Consider the following 16,660-nt stretch of genomic DNA (forward strand, 5'->3'; position numbering starts at 1 on the left):
GACCCCCACACAGACCTTGACTGACCCCCACACACACTGACTGACCCCCACACACACTGACTGACCCCCACACACACACACTAACTGACCCCCACACACACACTGACTGACCCCCACACACACACCCCCACACACACATTGACTGACCCCCACACACACACACTGACTGACCTCCACACACACACACTGACTGACCCCCACACACACACTGACTGACCCCCACACACACACTGACTGACCCCCACACACACACTGACTGACCCCCACACACACACTGACTGACCCCCACACACACACGGACTGACCCCCACACACACACTGACTGACCCCCACACACACACTGACTGACCCCCACACACACTGACTGACCCCCACACACACACTGACTGACCCCCACACACACACTGACTGACCCTCACACACACTGACTGACCCCCACACACACTGACTGACCCCGACACAGACCCCCACACACACACTGACTGACACACAGACCCCCACACACACACACTGACTGACCCCCCCACACACACACTGACTGACCCCCACACACACACTGACTGACCCCCACACACACACTGACTGACCCCCACACACACACTGACCACCACACAGACCCCCACACACACTGACTGACCCCCACACACACTGACTGACCCCGACACAGACCCCCACACACACACTGACTGACACACAGACCCCCCCACACACACACTGACTGACCCCCCACACACACTGACTGACCCCTACACACACACTTACGGACCCCCCACACACACACTTACGGACCCCCACACACACACTGACGGACCCCCACACACACTGACGGACCCCCACACACACACTGACTGACCCCCACACAGACCCCCACAACCACACTGACTGACCCCGACGCAGACCCCCACACACACTGACTGACCCCCACACACACACTGACTGACCCCCACACACACACTGATGGACCCCCACACACACACTGACGGACCCCCACACACACACTGACGGACCCCCACACACACCCCCACACACACACACTGGCTGACCCCCACACACACTCTGACTGACCCCCACATACACCCCCACACACATGCTGACTGACCCCCACACACACACTGACTGACCCCCAAACAGACCCCCACACACACCCCCACACACACACTGGCTGACCCCCACACACACCCCCACACACACACTGGCTGACCCCCACACACACCCCCACACACACACTGGCTGACCCCCACACACACCCCCACACACACTGACTGACCCCCCCCCCCACACACACACACACACTGACTGACCCCCACACAGACTCACATCCCCACACAAACTCACATACCCACACAGACTCACATACCCACACAGACTCACATACCCACACAGACTCACATACCCACACAGACTCACATACACACACTGACTCACATACACACACTGACTCACATACACACACTGACTGACACACATACACACACTGACTGACACACATACACACACTGACTGACACACACACACACACTGACTGACACACTGTAAGGAATCCGCTCCGCAGTTTTCTGGTTGCCTTACCTTGCAGACGTGTGCAGTCCTGGAGCACCTCTCCTGATGTTTGCTGCAGCCTGGATTCACTCACCAAAGCTATACACACTCCCTCTGGTATCTACTGCAGCTGTGCAGCCTATCACTGCAACCTAGACTTGCATTCATTCATTGGAGCAGTACCTTCACACCCCCCTCCGGGGATTGGCCCGCTGGCCTTTAAGTATTGTCTTCCCATAATGCTCCCTGCCGAGCATAGTCCTTCCTGGATGTCACTATCTGTTCTGCCACAAGCCCTCGCTTGTTCCTGTCCCTCATGCTGAAGCGGAGTATTCTCCTTGTTGTCTGCAGCTCCAGGTTTCCTAAGGCCGGCTGCTATATTCACGCAGCGGTCTGCTCCAGTCTCCTGTGTTGTAGCTGAGTACTCTTCTTGTTCACTTCAGCTCCTTGTTCCTGGGACCGGCTGCTATATTCACGCAGCGGTCCACTCCTGTTCTCCTGTGCTGAAGCAGAGGTTTCGTCCCTGCGTCCTTCAGCCTCCTGGATTCCTGCACTGAAGCGGAGGTTTCGTTCTGGCGTCCTTCAGTCTCCTGGATTCCTGCACAGTAGCGGAGGTTTCCCTGTGTATCTTCAGCTTCCTGGTTCCTGGGGCCTACTCTTTCCCTAATCTAGAGAGGCCGTGTCCTGGTTCCTACGCTGAGACAGAGGATTCCCTAGCCCGCTCAGGACTCTTGCGCTGTAGCACTGGTGCACCCGTGCAGCAAAGCGGTGTGCTACTCTGGTCTGCTTACCATCTCCTGTGACCAGCACCATGGGCCATGGCCGTCGCTCGCGCAGAGCCCAACCCCGCGCTCCTAAGCTGAAGCGGGGTTCTCCTGACTACATGTTGCCGAACTCTTGCCTGAACAATGTTTATCCTGATGTCTCCTGTCCTGACCCTGGCTTCTACAACAACGACGCTGTCTTCTCCAATCCTGATCCTGCGACATATGACTACGAACTGCGCAATCCGGATCAGCCTGCGCGGTCTCAGGTCGGTGCTTTTACAACCCCACCTCAGCCTCGCGGTCCGGTCCTGGTTTGTGGCGAGCAGAACCCTGACAGTATGCTCGGCCACACAAACTCGGACCGCCCTGTGGTGAGGGTTGGTAAGTTTCTGTCTGAAAACCAGTCCCAGTGTGAATACCAATTTCTATGTGAGATAATACCCCTGATTGAAGATCTGATTGTGTTTGTAGGTTTAACCCCTTTGCAAAACAAATGCCGTAATGATCTCATGATGAAGGTTTACCGCCTCCGGGACTTAAAACAATCGCTGGCCGCTTGTATTTGCTTTCCTGGTTACCCTTTAACTTGGGAAAATGTGTACCCTTTAGAATTGGACGACGCCCAAAAGGAACTCTCTTCCCTGGCCTTGTCTTTAGACATTTATATAGCAAAAGAGGACCCTCTCCTCATGTTGGCTGATGCCCAAAAAACACTCCATATCCTTTCCATGACATTGGACATTTGCATAAAGGAACAGGATCCTCCCCTCGCCAGCTTCGCTGCCGCTTGGCTGTATCCCTGGTCTACCACGGATCCTTGCCCTGAGTGTATGCCCGGGTTCCCTGACACCAATGATATGTTTTCGTTAACCCCTGCCGATCAGTCCTGTGAGGTCCCCCTGGAGAATACATATGTTGCTCTACCCAGCACTAAGGTTCTACTATCAGAGAATAAGTCCCTTTGTTCCCCTATTTCTAACTCCGAATCTGTCACTCCAGCTCATGAGGGTTTTCCAGCTTTAAACTCTGCTAGGCAGTCCTGTGCGCTTTCCCCGTCAGAGAAAGAATCCCTAAGTTCTGTTCCCAGGGTCATTTCTGTATTAACCCCTGAGGGGCAGCTCTCTGAGTTTCCTTTGGTAAATCCCTGTTCTCTGTCAGCCATGGTCACGCCCCTAGCTTCAGAGGAGAGATTCCTGGTCTGTCCTAATACAGAGAAAAAATTTCCTGTGTTTTACTCTCAGGCATTGTCTGCATTAACCCCTGTAAATTCTTGCTGCCTCCAAGTTAATGCCTTCGTTTTAGCCTCAGAGAATGAGTCCACAAGTCAGACAGCAGAGGTTGCATTGAGGGATTCCCATAACCGTACGGAGTCCCTAGATATTCTTTGCTATAAATCCCCTGCTTCAGCTCAAGTTTCCGCAGTTTCGTCTCCGGAGACTTCGGCTAAAGTTCTGGTTCCTGATAAATGTATTCAGGAGTCAGGTTTTTCCCTAAGCTTGCTCGCAGAGTTCCTTCTCCCGGGTGTTTCGCTGAACCAGCCTGTCGCCCACATAGCGGTGATCCCTGCTTCAGCGCATAGTTCCCACATTATGGAGTCTGCAGTAATTTCTGGTTTCCCAGACATTCATTACCAAATACCTACTTCAGAGACCAGTACAGTTATGATTCACCCCCGTGTACTGTCTGAGTTCTCCTCCTCTTTAAGCTTAGGGTTAAAAGCATACAGTAGTCTGTATGTCCCTCCTGGGGTTCATATTATGTTCCCAGGAATGTTTGCTGACGCACGGTTTTCTCCCCAAAGTGACGCTTTTTCATATAGATTAGTAAAAAGCTTGCACACTGTATCCCTTTTCGCTGAATTGTGTCTTACTAGTTTTGAGACTCTGAGAGGTAATGATTCTCCTTCTGATTCTGAAGCTCTTCCTACAAGGAGTATCCTGATTGGGGGTCCCCCTGATTTCTCTGTCCAGGCTAATTCTCCAGGGATCAGCATATCTGTGGTCACTTCCTTAGTATTGTCTGAGGTCACCATGCATATATTACAAGTCCTGGGGTTTAAATCTGAGCTATTTAGCTGTCCTGCCTTTGCTGAAACCCAGTCCCTCAGTACTGTGTCTAAATATGCCCCAGCAAACATGGGGTTACTCTGGGAAGAAATGAAAACTCCTGTCTTAAAGGGTATTTTTTCTCACATGTCCAGCAAATCTAGAACCTCAGTAATTGTTTCTAAGTCACTTATCAATACATCTGATTTTTTCTCTAATCAAACCCAGACACCCTCACTATCGGTTAGGAGTCCTGTGATCAGAGATTTTGCACTAGAAAACACACCAATTCATGTTTTTGTCAGGTTAGGTACCCCTGTGGTTAGGGCCATTGCAGTTTCGGAAAAGACTCCTTGTACTCCTAAGGTGCCTGTCATTAAGAGTTTTCATAGTTCATACTTGCTGCTTGTTGATTCTCAGGGCCCTGTCACTGAGGTACAGACTTCAGCTTCTGATGTTAGCTTCCCTCCCACCACTACCCTGGCTCTGCCTTTTTCTCAAGCTACTGATTTAAAGATCCCAAGGACTATTCCTGATTCACTGACAATATTATCTCCCAATGAAGATTTCCCAGTATTGGAGAGCTCTACTGTTGTTTGCTTCTCTGCTCCTGCTAAACCATGGTTTTGTCCCTCAGAATTTTCGGTTGCCCCTGTTATTTCCTCTCAGTTGGAAATACTCTGTACGTATCCCAAGATTTCGGTCCCTATGCCTGGTTTACTGCTTGCCTTGTCACCTTCCATACCAATACCGGGAGATGCTTCCAACCAGCCTATACCCTTACTAACCATTACCTGGGAGCCTTCTAGAGGAAAAATTCCTCGCAAATTCCAACATGCAGTGGTCAGCCAAGACTTTTTCTGTTACAAAGTTCCTCCTGGTGTATTCGATCAACTATCAGGGCCGCTGATCCTAGAGTCCGGTTCATTTATTAAAGACTGGGCTTCCTGTAGGGGTTCTCCTGCCGTTTCTGCTCTGGAACCCTCTGGTTCTTCACAGCCCTGGATTTCCAAGTCATTTTGCGAGGCGAGCCATGTACCAAAGATGTTTCTTCCATCAATCTCATATCCTAGAACTGTACTCACCAAAGAACTGCTCGTTTACGGATGCCCTTTCCACCTAAAGAATTTTAGGAACAACTCAATGTCCCCAAGACCCATGGATGGTCCTGTCTGGCCGCAGTTCTCACCGGGGGGTGGGGGTACACTAAGGACTAACCACGAGTCTCTGGACCACGACTCTAACCCCAATCCTAGACGGTTCAGCAACAATTCCCGGTCCCCCAACTCTAGGTGTGCTCATGTTCGCCCGGAGGTCTCGCGTGAAGGGGGGGGTACTGTAAGGAATCCGCTCCGCAGTTTACTGGTTGCCTTACCTTGCAGACGTGTGCAGTCCTGGAGCACCTCTCCTGATGTTTGCTGCAGCCTGGATTCACTCACCAAAGCTATACACACTCCCTCTGGTATCTACTGCAGCTGTGCAGCCTATCACTGCAACCTAGACTTGCATTCATTCATTGGAGCAGTACCTTCACACCCCCCTCCGGGGATTGGCCCGCTGGCCTTTAAGTATTGTCTTCCCATAATGCTCCCTGCCGAGCATAGTCCTTCCTGGATGTCACTATCTGTTCTGCCACAAGCCCTCGCTTGTTCCTGTCCCTCATGCTGAAGCGGAGTATTCTCCTTGTTGTCTGCAGCTCCAGGTTTCCTAAGGCCGGCTGCTATATTCAAGCAGCGGTCTGCTCCAGTCTCCTGTGTTGTAGCTGAGTACTCTTCTTGTTCACTTCAGCTCCTTGTTCCTGGGACCGGCTGCTATATTCACGCAGCGGTCCACTCCTGTTCTCCTGTGCTGAAGCAGAGGTTTCGTCCCTGCGTCCTTCAGCCTCCTGGATTCCTGCACTGAAGCGGAGGTTTCGTTCTGGCGTCCTTCAGTCTCCTGGATTCCTGCACAGTAGCGGAGGTTTCCCTGTGTATCTTCAGCTTCCTGGTTCCTGGGGCCTACTCTTTCCCTAATCTAGAGAGGCCGTGTCCTGGTTCCTACGCTGAGACAGAGGATTCCCTAGCCCGCTCAGGACTCTTGCGCTGTAGCACTGGTGCACCCGTGCAGCAAAGCGGTGTGCTACTCTGGTCTGCTTACCATCTCCTGTGACCAGCACCATGGGCCATGGCCGTCGCTCGCGCAGAGCCCAACCCCGCGCTCCTAAGCTGAAGCGGGGTTCTCCTGACTACATGTTGCCGAACTCTTGCCTGAACAATGTTTATCCTGATGTCTCCTGTCCTGACCCTGGCTTCTACAACGACGACGCTGTCTTCTCCAATCCTGATCCTGCGACATATGACTACGAACTGCGCAATCCGGATCAGCCTGCGCGGTCTCAGGTCGGTGCTTTTACAACCCCACCTCAGCCTCGCGGTCCGGTCCTGGTTTGTGGCGAGCAGAACCCTGACACACACATACATACACACACACACTGACTCACTTACACAGACTGACACACACACACTGACTGACTGACTGACTTACACATACACTGACTGACAAACATACACACACAAACACACACACACTGACTGACACACATACACACACTTACTGACATACACACACACTGACACACATATTCACACTCAGTGCAAATAGCTAATACAGGGGATGTGTGCCGAGCACGCGCATTATAAGTCAAATGTATTTGCGTTTTGTCAATGAAATTTTTAATTAAAACATCACCAATACAAATACAATTTCTGTGACAAAAGTCAAAGAAGTTTCACTTACTATGCGCGTGCACAGCACACACAGCTTTTTTTCAGTGGAGATAATGGGAAATAAAAGTCTGTGGAAAAGGTTGTGGATTTATAAGATAGGAAACAAGCAGGTGAGGCGGTGCAGCTGCCTTGCAGTAAAGATTGCAGGGACTACTCAGATAAATACAACTGCTTTAATGGCACATATAGCAAAGAGACTCACTCTTTTATAAGATAGTATAACATTTCCTACCCCCCTGCGCAATGCATTATGAATACTTAGTGTAGGTGTGTCATATCCATGTGACACTGTGATGAAATAAATGTAAATGAAGGGAGAGATGTTATCATTGTATGTTACATCTCCTGCAGAGCAATGGAGGCCGTGTCTGCCCTGCAGAGATTCTCCGTGTCACTGTACGAGGAGGTTTTCCGCTCCTATAGCAGCCACGTGAAGCTTCTTGCTGTGGTGGGAGCGTGGTACACAGCTCGGAAAGGCCTCAGCCTCCTGTGTGAGTGCTACAGTGTGATCCGGCTGCATGTCACCCCACGTCTGCTCAGCAGGACCGACCTGGTCAGGCAGTATGGGGAGTGGGCCGTAGTGACCGGTGAGTGGGACTGAGGGGAGGGATGGGATATGAGACATCGTATTCTGTAAGAATAACATGAACCCATAAATCTGTCGCTGTTCAAACAAGTTCAGCCTCCTAGAAATAGAGGGTCCGGCTCCTGAAATGGGTAACGAGTCTCTTGTTTTCCCCGTCTGACTCTGTTCTTCAGGTGCCACAGACGGCATTGGTAAAGCGTACGCGGAGGAGCTGGCGAGCCGCGGTGTGAACATTATCCTGATAAGCCGCAGCAGAGAGAAGCTGCAGAGAGTGTCTGACGCCATCGCTGGCACCTACGGGGTGAGGACCAGCTTTATAGAGGCGGATTTCAGCCGTGGCCGCGAGGTGTACCCCCCCATTAAGGAGGCCCTAAGACACGTGGACGTGGGCATTTTGGTGAACAACGCTGGAGTATGTTACGATTATCCCCAGTGTGTTACTGAGCTTCCGGAGGAGAACATTTGGGACATGATAAATATCAACATTGCTGCGGCTACAATGCTAGTGCATATAGTGCTGCCGGGTATGGTACAGAGGAGGAAAGGAGCCATCATTAATGTGTCCTCAGCAAGCTGCGTGCAACCTACACCACAAATGACAGTCTACACTGCTACAAAGGTAACATAACTCCTCAGCGCCTGCAGATAGGGGAGCGGTAATGGTGGTTTCTGGGATTCCTTCTGCACTGTAGGCTGCAGGATTGGGGGGAAACTGGGAGTTTCTCATTTTCTGTGATATATATTTTCAGGAGAAAAAAATTGGGAAAGAAAAAAAATGATGTAATTGTGAAAAATGTGAACGGCTCTTAGGATCATTTCTAATTACAAAATGCATCTTCCCGCCCTCCTCTTTTTAGCATTTCATCTTTGCCATACTGTATACAATAACACAGAGGTCTTGTTTCAGTATTATATTTATACCACAACCTCCTAGTTTTAATGTATAGGAAATCACTTAGCTGATTGGTCTCAATGACAGAATGTATATGTGGCAGCCTACTCATTATTCCAAGATACAAACTGTTAACCTGTGCTATGCGTTACAGGCCAGCGTGGCAGTGAATGGGTTATTATACACATTGCTTTATCCTTTAAAGGCCTTTCTGGATTACTTTACGCAAACTCTGCGCTATGAGTACGAGTCCCAGGGGATCTTTGTCCAGAGTTTGCTGCCCTATTTTGTCAACACGAACATGACGTCCCAAGTCCTTGGATATCTGCTCAGGTGGCCCTTGCTCGTCCCCTCTCCTAAAGTGTACGCCCGGGAGGCTGTGTGTACGATCGGAAATTCCCACCGAACAGCGGGGTACTGGTCCCATTATATCCAGGTAACGGGGAGTGGAAACGGGGTGGAGTGTATAAGGGTGGACATATGTAACTGGTGCTATGTGTTAGGGGTGCCCTATTAAGTGTATTTACCTGCTATCTCTAACCTGCAGTAATAAATGTAGAAAGCTAAGTCCAAGACCCCACCCAATGTGAGATAGCTCAGTCCAAGACCCCACCCAACGTGAGATAGCTCAGTCCAAGACCCCACCCAATGTGAGATAGCTCAGTCCAAGACCCAAACCAACGTGAGATAGCTCAGTCCAAGACCCCAACCAACGTGAGATAGCTCCGTCCAAGACCGTTCTCAACGTGAGATAGCTCAGTCCTAGACCCCACCCAACGTGAGATAGCTCAGTCCTAGACCCCACCCAATGTGAGATAGCTCAGTCCAAGACCCAATCCACCGTGCAATAGCTCAGTTCTAGACCCCACCCAACGTGCGATAGATCAGTCTAAGGGTTTACCCACCAAGAGTGAAAAAAGACAAGCGCAAACTCCCATATCCAATTGACAAACAAGAATTGTTTGGTGAATGAAAAGGGGTTTTACCTTCACATATTGTATTGTCAATTGCATATGGGAGTTTGCGCTTGTCTTTTTTCACTATTTCCAAGCCCTGATGTATGAGCCATCTTTTTGACTAATTACATCTCTCACCTTCTAGATCTCATCGCCTTCTAACACTTTCTTCTATCACTAATAGTTTAGAGAGCGCACTGTCTTTCACTATTCACCCACCAAGAGAAGGTTTAGTCTCCCACTGCCATATCTGTTCATAGCGACTGCAGGTTCAATTCCCATCACGGGAAACTCAGACATTCCTCCATCCCCAGGAGATGAAGAGAGAACGTGTTGTCATGATACCCATTAGCATTACTGCTGGTGGCTGCCACATCACCCAAAGAGCCATCTGTGCTCCCCAGGGAGCAGCTATCACACTGGGAGAGCCCTCGCCCCATAGCTCACAAAGGGAACACTGATAACTGTCTCTCTCATTAACTGATAACTGTCTCTCATTAACTGATAACTGTCTCTCATTAATTCCTTTGTGCGTTTCAGCTGTCTGTGTGTGAATCACTTCCCTTGTACTTCTGGATTCCAATGGCCAACTTTCTGACTAAGACCCTACGTCGGGAATATTTCGACTTCAAGAGCCGGAGGCTTCAGGAGCAAATTAGGACAAACCCCAGGGGGAGACCCGTCGTTTTCACTGATAAATCCTTGTGACCGGATTCACTAATCTCTGATACGGGTTATAACCCGCGTGATCCTGCGTTAGCCATCGAGGGGCGATAACCCGTATGGGAGGTTAGCAAATCTGGGGGAGTGCTCATGTTATTCACTGTCCCAGAGGCCATCAACAGATCTGACAGCCCCCCTGGCACTGAATGGGTTAACATGTCACGTGATGCTTTCTACAGGGGGAATTTGAATGGGGAATTTGTATACAATGGTTGCTGTTTTCCGTCACTGGAATGAATTGATTTGCGGTCCGGCAGATTATATGATTTACAAGGAGAAATATACAGAATAACGTCAGGTGTGGAATATTTCTCAGCGCTAATTTCCTGCGTTCAACTTCCATCCTATTTTGGGAGACAGCGCCCTCTAGTGCCTAGGAATGGGACACTTCGCAGCAGACTATAAGATTTTTAGGCCTCGTTCAGGGTGCCAGAGGCAGGAGTTGGAGGGCGGGTGTTTGCGAGGGCGGACGGCAGTCTGCTGGGCGATGTGTGTTCATCCTCCCCAGCAGACTTTTTCCGGAGTTGAGGAGGCGGGGAGGGGGAGGGGAGGGGGCGGGTCTACAGACGTGAGGTTAGGGATCCAAGTTGCAGTCATGAAATCATCCTCAAGAATGATTTGATTGGCTGCCGAGGTCCCAGTGACGCTGCTGCAGCTTCAAAAACGACTTGGTTTGTTTAGTGAAACTGTAGCCAGCGTCAACTCCGTACTTCGGAGACAGGGCAGCTGCTACCCTGACAACCAGTATTCAATTTGAATACATTGTGTCCCACGGCAGCTCGCACGTCAGCACGCCCTCCCTCCGAAGCCAGCACCCTGAACGAGGCGTTGGGGTTAGGGGTTAACGCTGCATTCACGCTGCGCTGAGCGCACTTGATGTGTTTTCTTCAGTGAATGTGAATCAGCCCGTTCATGCTCACGCGGTGCGCGCACGTGCACTCTCCAAAGCTCGGCGTGTGGGGAGACAACGAAAATTGAGTTTGAAACGCACTCAGCAGCAGTAAATGCACACACAGCCACAAACACACACACACACACACAGCCACAAACACACACACAGCCACAAACACACACACAGCCACAAACACACACACAGCCACAAACACACACACAGCCACAAACACACACACAAACACACACACACACACACACACACACACAGCCACACACACACACACACAGCCACACACACACACACACACAGCCACACACACAGCCACAAACACACACACACACACACACACACACACACAGCCACAAACACACACACAGCCACAAACACACACACAGCCACACACACACACACACACACACACACACACAGCCACAAACACACACACAGCCACACATACACACAGTCACACACACAAACACAGCCACGCACACACAGCCACAAACACACACACACAGCCACAAACGCACACACAGCCACACATACACACACACAGCCACACACACACACACACACAGCCACACACACATTACACACAGAAATAGCCCCGATCCACGCACCCCTGCTCGCGCTTGCAAAATTATACAGGACACCCAGCGCTCATGCTTGGAGAATGGGCGACATCACCACTATCGAGCATGAGCGCGGTCAGCGGCAGCGGGGACGCAGCCTAAGGGTTTAAGGTTAGGATTAGTAGAGTTAGGGGTTAAGGTTAAGAATAGTAGAGTTAGGGGTTTAGGTTAGGAATAGTAGGGTTAGGGGTTATGATTAGGAATAGTAGGGTTAGGGGAAAAGGTTAGGAATAGTAGGGTTAGGGGTTATGATTATGAATAGTAGGGTTAGGGGTTATGGTTAGGAATAGTAGAGTTAGGGGTTATAGTTAGGAATAGTAGAGTTAGGATTTATGGTTAGGAATAGTAGGGTTAGGGATTAAGGTTAGGAATAGTAGGGTTAATGGTTATGGTTAGGAATAGTAGGGTTAGGGGTTATGGTTAGGAATAGTAGGGTTAGGGGTTATGGTTAGGAATAGTAGAGTTAGGGGTTAAGGTTAGGAATAGTAGGGTTAGGGGTTATGGTTAGGAATAGTAGAGTTAGGGGTTATGGTTAGGAATAGTAGGGTTAGGGATTAAGGTTAGGAATAGTAGGGTTAGGGGTTATGGTTAGGAAAAGTAGGGTTAGGGGTTATGGTTAGGAATAGTAGGGTTAGGGGTTAAGGTTAGGAATAGTAGAGTTAGGGGTTGTGGTTAGGAATAGTAGAGTTAGGGGTTGTGGTTAGGAATAGTAGAGTTAGGGGTTAAGGTTAGGAATAGTAGGGTTAGAGGTTATGGTTAGGAATAGTAGAGTTAGGGGTTAAGACTAGGAATAGTAGAGTTAGGGGTTAAGGTTAGGAATAGTAGGGTTAGGGGTTATGGTTAGGAATAGTAGGGTTAGGGGTTATGGTTAGGAATAGTAGGGTTAGGGGTTAAGGTTAGGAATAGTAGGATTAGGTTTAGGGGTTAAGTTTAGCAATAATAGGGTTAGAGATTCAGGTTTTCATGATTAGGTCACAGGTTGCAGTTATCGGCATTACCTAAAATGGCCTGGAATCCCCCAGACTCCCTGGGTCATCTGCAGTGGCAAACTGTCCTGGTGGCCAAACAGCTGCACTAACTGACCTAGGCCCCTGCTGGCCAGCCAATCAATCAGTAACACAAAAAAAAATGATAAACACTTCTTGAGTGTTATTGATTGATTGATTGACCCACCAGTCAATAAATACGATAGGCGGGCTATATATTTTCTGTGAGGCGCCCCCTCTTTGCACATCCTCTGCTGAACAACCACTGTGCGAAATGCGTAGGGATTGGTCAAGCCGTTCGTGATGTCATTTCCTCGCTTTTGGGCAAACCTCGTGGCCTGAGTACAGCTGTGGACGGGTCCTCGCACGACGGACACTGCTCAGCTTGTTATCCGACACCAACGCCTGATTTTGCCGCCACGAATGCGCCGATGTTTCCTAAGCTGTAACTTTGGATATTCTCTTTTTAGTTGTATAAATGTTATATCACACTTACCTCTGTGCGCCTGTCTCCTTCTTCAGTATTTTGTTTCCAAGCGCGTGGAGTGGATCACTTCTCCCGAGACGCACAGCGACAGGAAGTACAACCATTCCTGAGAGCTTACTTTCACATAACGGCTTCTTTATTCGGTGTTCAGAATGTGTTTACGGCTGCAGTCCCACTTACCAATACGTAGTGAGAAAGCACTCAGCTGTACAACGCATTATGGACCATATTTACTAAGCCCTGCTAATTGAAATGGGCTTTGATTTGCCCTGTGCCTTAGCACTGTTTAGTAAATATGGCCCTGTTTAACAGTTGTTGCACGATTCAGATGAATGAGCCTGAGGAAGCCAAGTTTGGCGAAACGCGTTGCTCTAATTGACGGAACCATTTTGAGCCCGAGCGGCCACCGTAGAGATCTGCTTCTGTCTGCGCGCTGACGAGGCGCTTCAACAAAACACCGGACGCGGTGGCGGGAAGGAGCTTCGTTTTGCGGGGAGAGCTGGCTCTGCTGTGACCGCTGGGGCTTACTTAGATGTAAGTGCGTACGTGTTGCTATAATAAATATGTTATTCTTTTAATACACACTTCTCATATCCATTTTTTGGACTGGGACCCCCCACCGATGACGAGATGGGCTGGCGAATCCAGGCTGGGTGCTGCAACCCAGTATGAAGAATCAGCATGTGTGTAACCCATCAGAGAGTGTAAAGATACCAGTGGAAGATCTTTTACTCACACGAGGCCGTGTGAGTAGTGATTACATTATATCATATTGTATTTCACCCCACCACCTGGCTGATTAACAGCCTGTGCACCTACCAGTGTACAGCGTGTGTATCACGTATTCAGTAATTGGCTCAGCATTTGTCTGAGTAGTTTCCAGTGTGTTCATCCTGCGCTCACCTTGTATTTTAGTTTCTCCTTGTCTTGGGGATCCTGGAAAGATTCCTTGTGGTTCGAGCAGCAGACATCAGACACCGCCGTAGTGCACTGTTTAATTGAGTGCATGTAGGATTCCGTTGGTTTACGGTAGTATTGTCACCGTTCTTTTATCTACTCCACTTATTCTTATTAAGAGAGAGCGCCATAGTTTATTTTGGTCACAATTCAGTGTAAGCTTTAACAGGTTTTCACCCTTACATCCAGGCGCAAAAACCCAGACGCCACAACAGGAAATCCACGGGAATTACAATAAACACGTGTGTGACGGGAGCTTTGTGACAGGCTATTAATAATACACATCAAAATATATAACTGGGTTGAACCGGACGAGACTTAGATATGATAAAATATAATTTATTCCTTGATAAAGGTGAACACACGAGATATACAAATAACAGACAAAATATGGACACTTACTTAAAGGTTAGGACAAGAAAGCCATCAGGATACAGGATGGGCCATTTCTTCCATAATTCAGGTGACATCACAGCAATACATGCAGATCATGAAGACACATGAAGCACACATGAAGACATGAAGACATTTGAGTAAGGGGGGACTCTGACTTAAATACCATGTCAAACTCATCTCTTAACCCTAGATGCTGAGTTGGCTAGAAAAAATCTCTTTGAAGCAGATTTTGGCCTCCCTTGTAAGTGTGAAGTATCACACTTAAAAACACTCAGCCCCTTTGTTCTTGCCCCCAGTATAAACAATAGGGCAGTTAAATTTTTGATCACCGGGCTATCTTAATTCTTGCAGGATGCTCTCCCTGGTCACTCATTCTGTAGCCCCACTCCTAAATCAGAGGCGTTTGGCCAGTCTACCACATGGGGGGAGTGGCAGGATACTATGCTTTGTAAGTATGAGTTATAACGCTCACAACCCACTCCAGCTTCCTGCAAACAGGTAGAGTGGCTGAGCCTTTGATCAGGGGGCTGCTTCCTAAACATTTGGTTGCTCTCCTGACCATTTGCATTTAGTAGGCAGGCATCTTTGAGGGTAACTTAAACAAAGGGCTAGAATCACTGTTGAACTATTAACCCTTTCAGCCCCAGTGTGTGTGTGGTGCAAACACTGGCCCAGAAACAATACATTTTTACAGGGGAATAAACAGTTGGGTGGCTGAAGCAAGGCAAAACCACATTACTGGACCCCAGTCCAGTTAACCCCTTGCTTCCCAGGTGAGAGTAGAGGGTGGCCAAATGGGGTGTAACCCCTTTAATCCCAGGTCAAATCCTCTCTATCGTCACAACGTGTGAGCACATTCACGTCTCAGACAGGTCTTCATTTTCTTCATTTATCTGTTGAAACTTTACCCTCCTACCTCAGGGATAGCATGGACATTCTATCACGGCACACGCGTGTCACTGTAACGGTTACGCTCACCACAAGTACAAAAAAATGTGCGATGCTCCAAAATACAAGCCAAATTTCAGCATAAGCATAAAAATAATTGGTTGAAAGTTCCTTGGGTGTGACCCCCCTAAAATAGTATATTACTGGTATACCAACCCATAAAAACGTGGTATAAATCACTCCTCCACTATGATCCGACTAGTTTGCCATGATCTCTACAACCACTGTAGTAAAAGACCTAACAATTCAGTGTCCAAACATATGATGTCGGAAGGGAAGATTAGCAGTGAGAAAATAATAAACTCACGTTAGGGTAGGTAATATCCTCCTGGGTCTTCAGTCTTTCTTGTAGGTAGGGGGGGGGGGGGTGTTTCCGTTGTTTCTGGTTAGAAGCAATTCGATGTGGTAGGAAAAAATAGGCACAACTACACCAGGGAGCCGAGAAATAAATGATATCCAAGAGAGTGGTTACCCATAAAAATAACACAATATAATGGATCATCCAAAAACAGCTACATCACGGGATATAAGAACACCCACCAACGCGTTTCGAGCGCAAGCTCTTTTTCAAGGTGACTAATGTGAGTACTCACCGCTTAGTTTAAATACCACTGCACCTCGCCGTCGCCCACTCCTCGTTCACTTCCTGGGAGTGACGCAGGCGTGATGACGTAGGCGTGTGCCGGGGGGGGACTTACAAAATATTACAACTTTATTCAACACAAAACAAGCGAACAATTTAAAAAGTAAACAAAAACCTGGGAATACTCGGTACATCTTAAACCAGGACAAAACCTAAAAAACATATACCAAGCAATGAAAAAAATGATGAATAATATAAAAAGAAACATTTTAAGATAAAATATATGTCTCTAATAAAAGAAAAAAAATAATACATGAAAGAAAAAGATCGCACCTATCAATAAGATGGACAGAATGTTTCATGTGTAAACACATGTTAAGCCTATGATAATACAAGATATGAATCTACTATATATTTCTGAAAGTGTTGTATGTGTCCGTGTCTGTATGTGTCTCCCTGTGTCCCTCCCTGTGTCCCTGGCGGCAATCCCATTGGACCTGTCTCAG

General features: G+C 48.5%; 1 protein-coding gene across 1 annotated transcript; it reads left to right on the plus strand.

The window, feature by feature from the left end:
* Positions 1-6,774: 6,774 nt before the first annotated feature.
* Positions 6,775-13,850, plus strand: LOC142470043 (inactive hydroxysteroid dehydrogenase-like protein 1). The gene is made up of 4 exons (XM_075576917.1): positions 6,775-7,703; positions 7,876-8,321; positions 8,800-9,030; positions 10,091-13,850. The coding sequence occupies exons 1-4, from the start codon at positions 7,472-7,474 to the stop codon at positions 10,256-10,258; spliced, it is 1,077 nt and encodes a 358-aa protein (XP_075433032.1). The 5' UTR covers positions 6,775-7,471; the 3' UTR covers positions 10,259-13,850.
* Positions 13,851-16,660: the final 2,810 nt, after the last annotated feature.

This window comes from Ascaphus truei, chromosome 19 (assembly GCF_040206685.1).
Source record: "Ascaphus truei isolate aAscTru1 chromosome 19, aAscTru1.hap1, whole genome shotgun sequence".
Taxonomy (NCBI): Eukaryota; Metazoa; Chordata; class Amphibia; order Anura; family Ascaphidae; genus Ascaphus; species Ascaphus truei.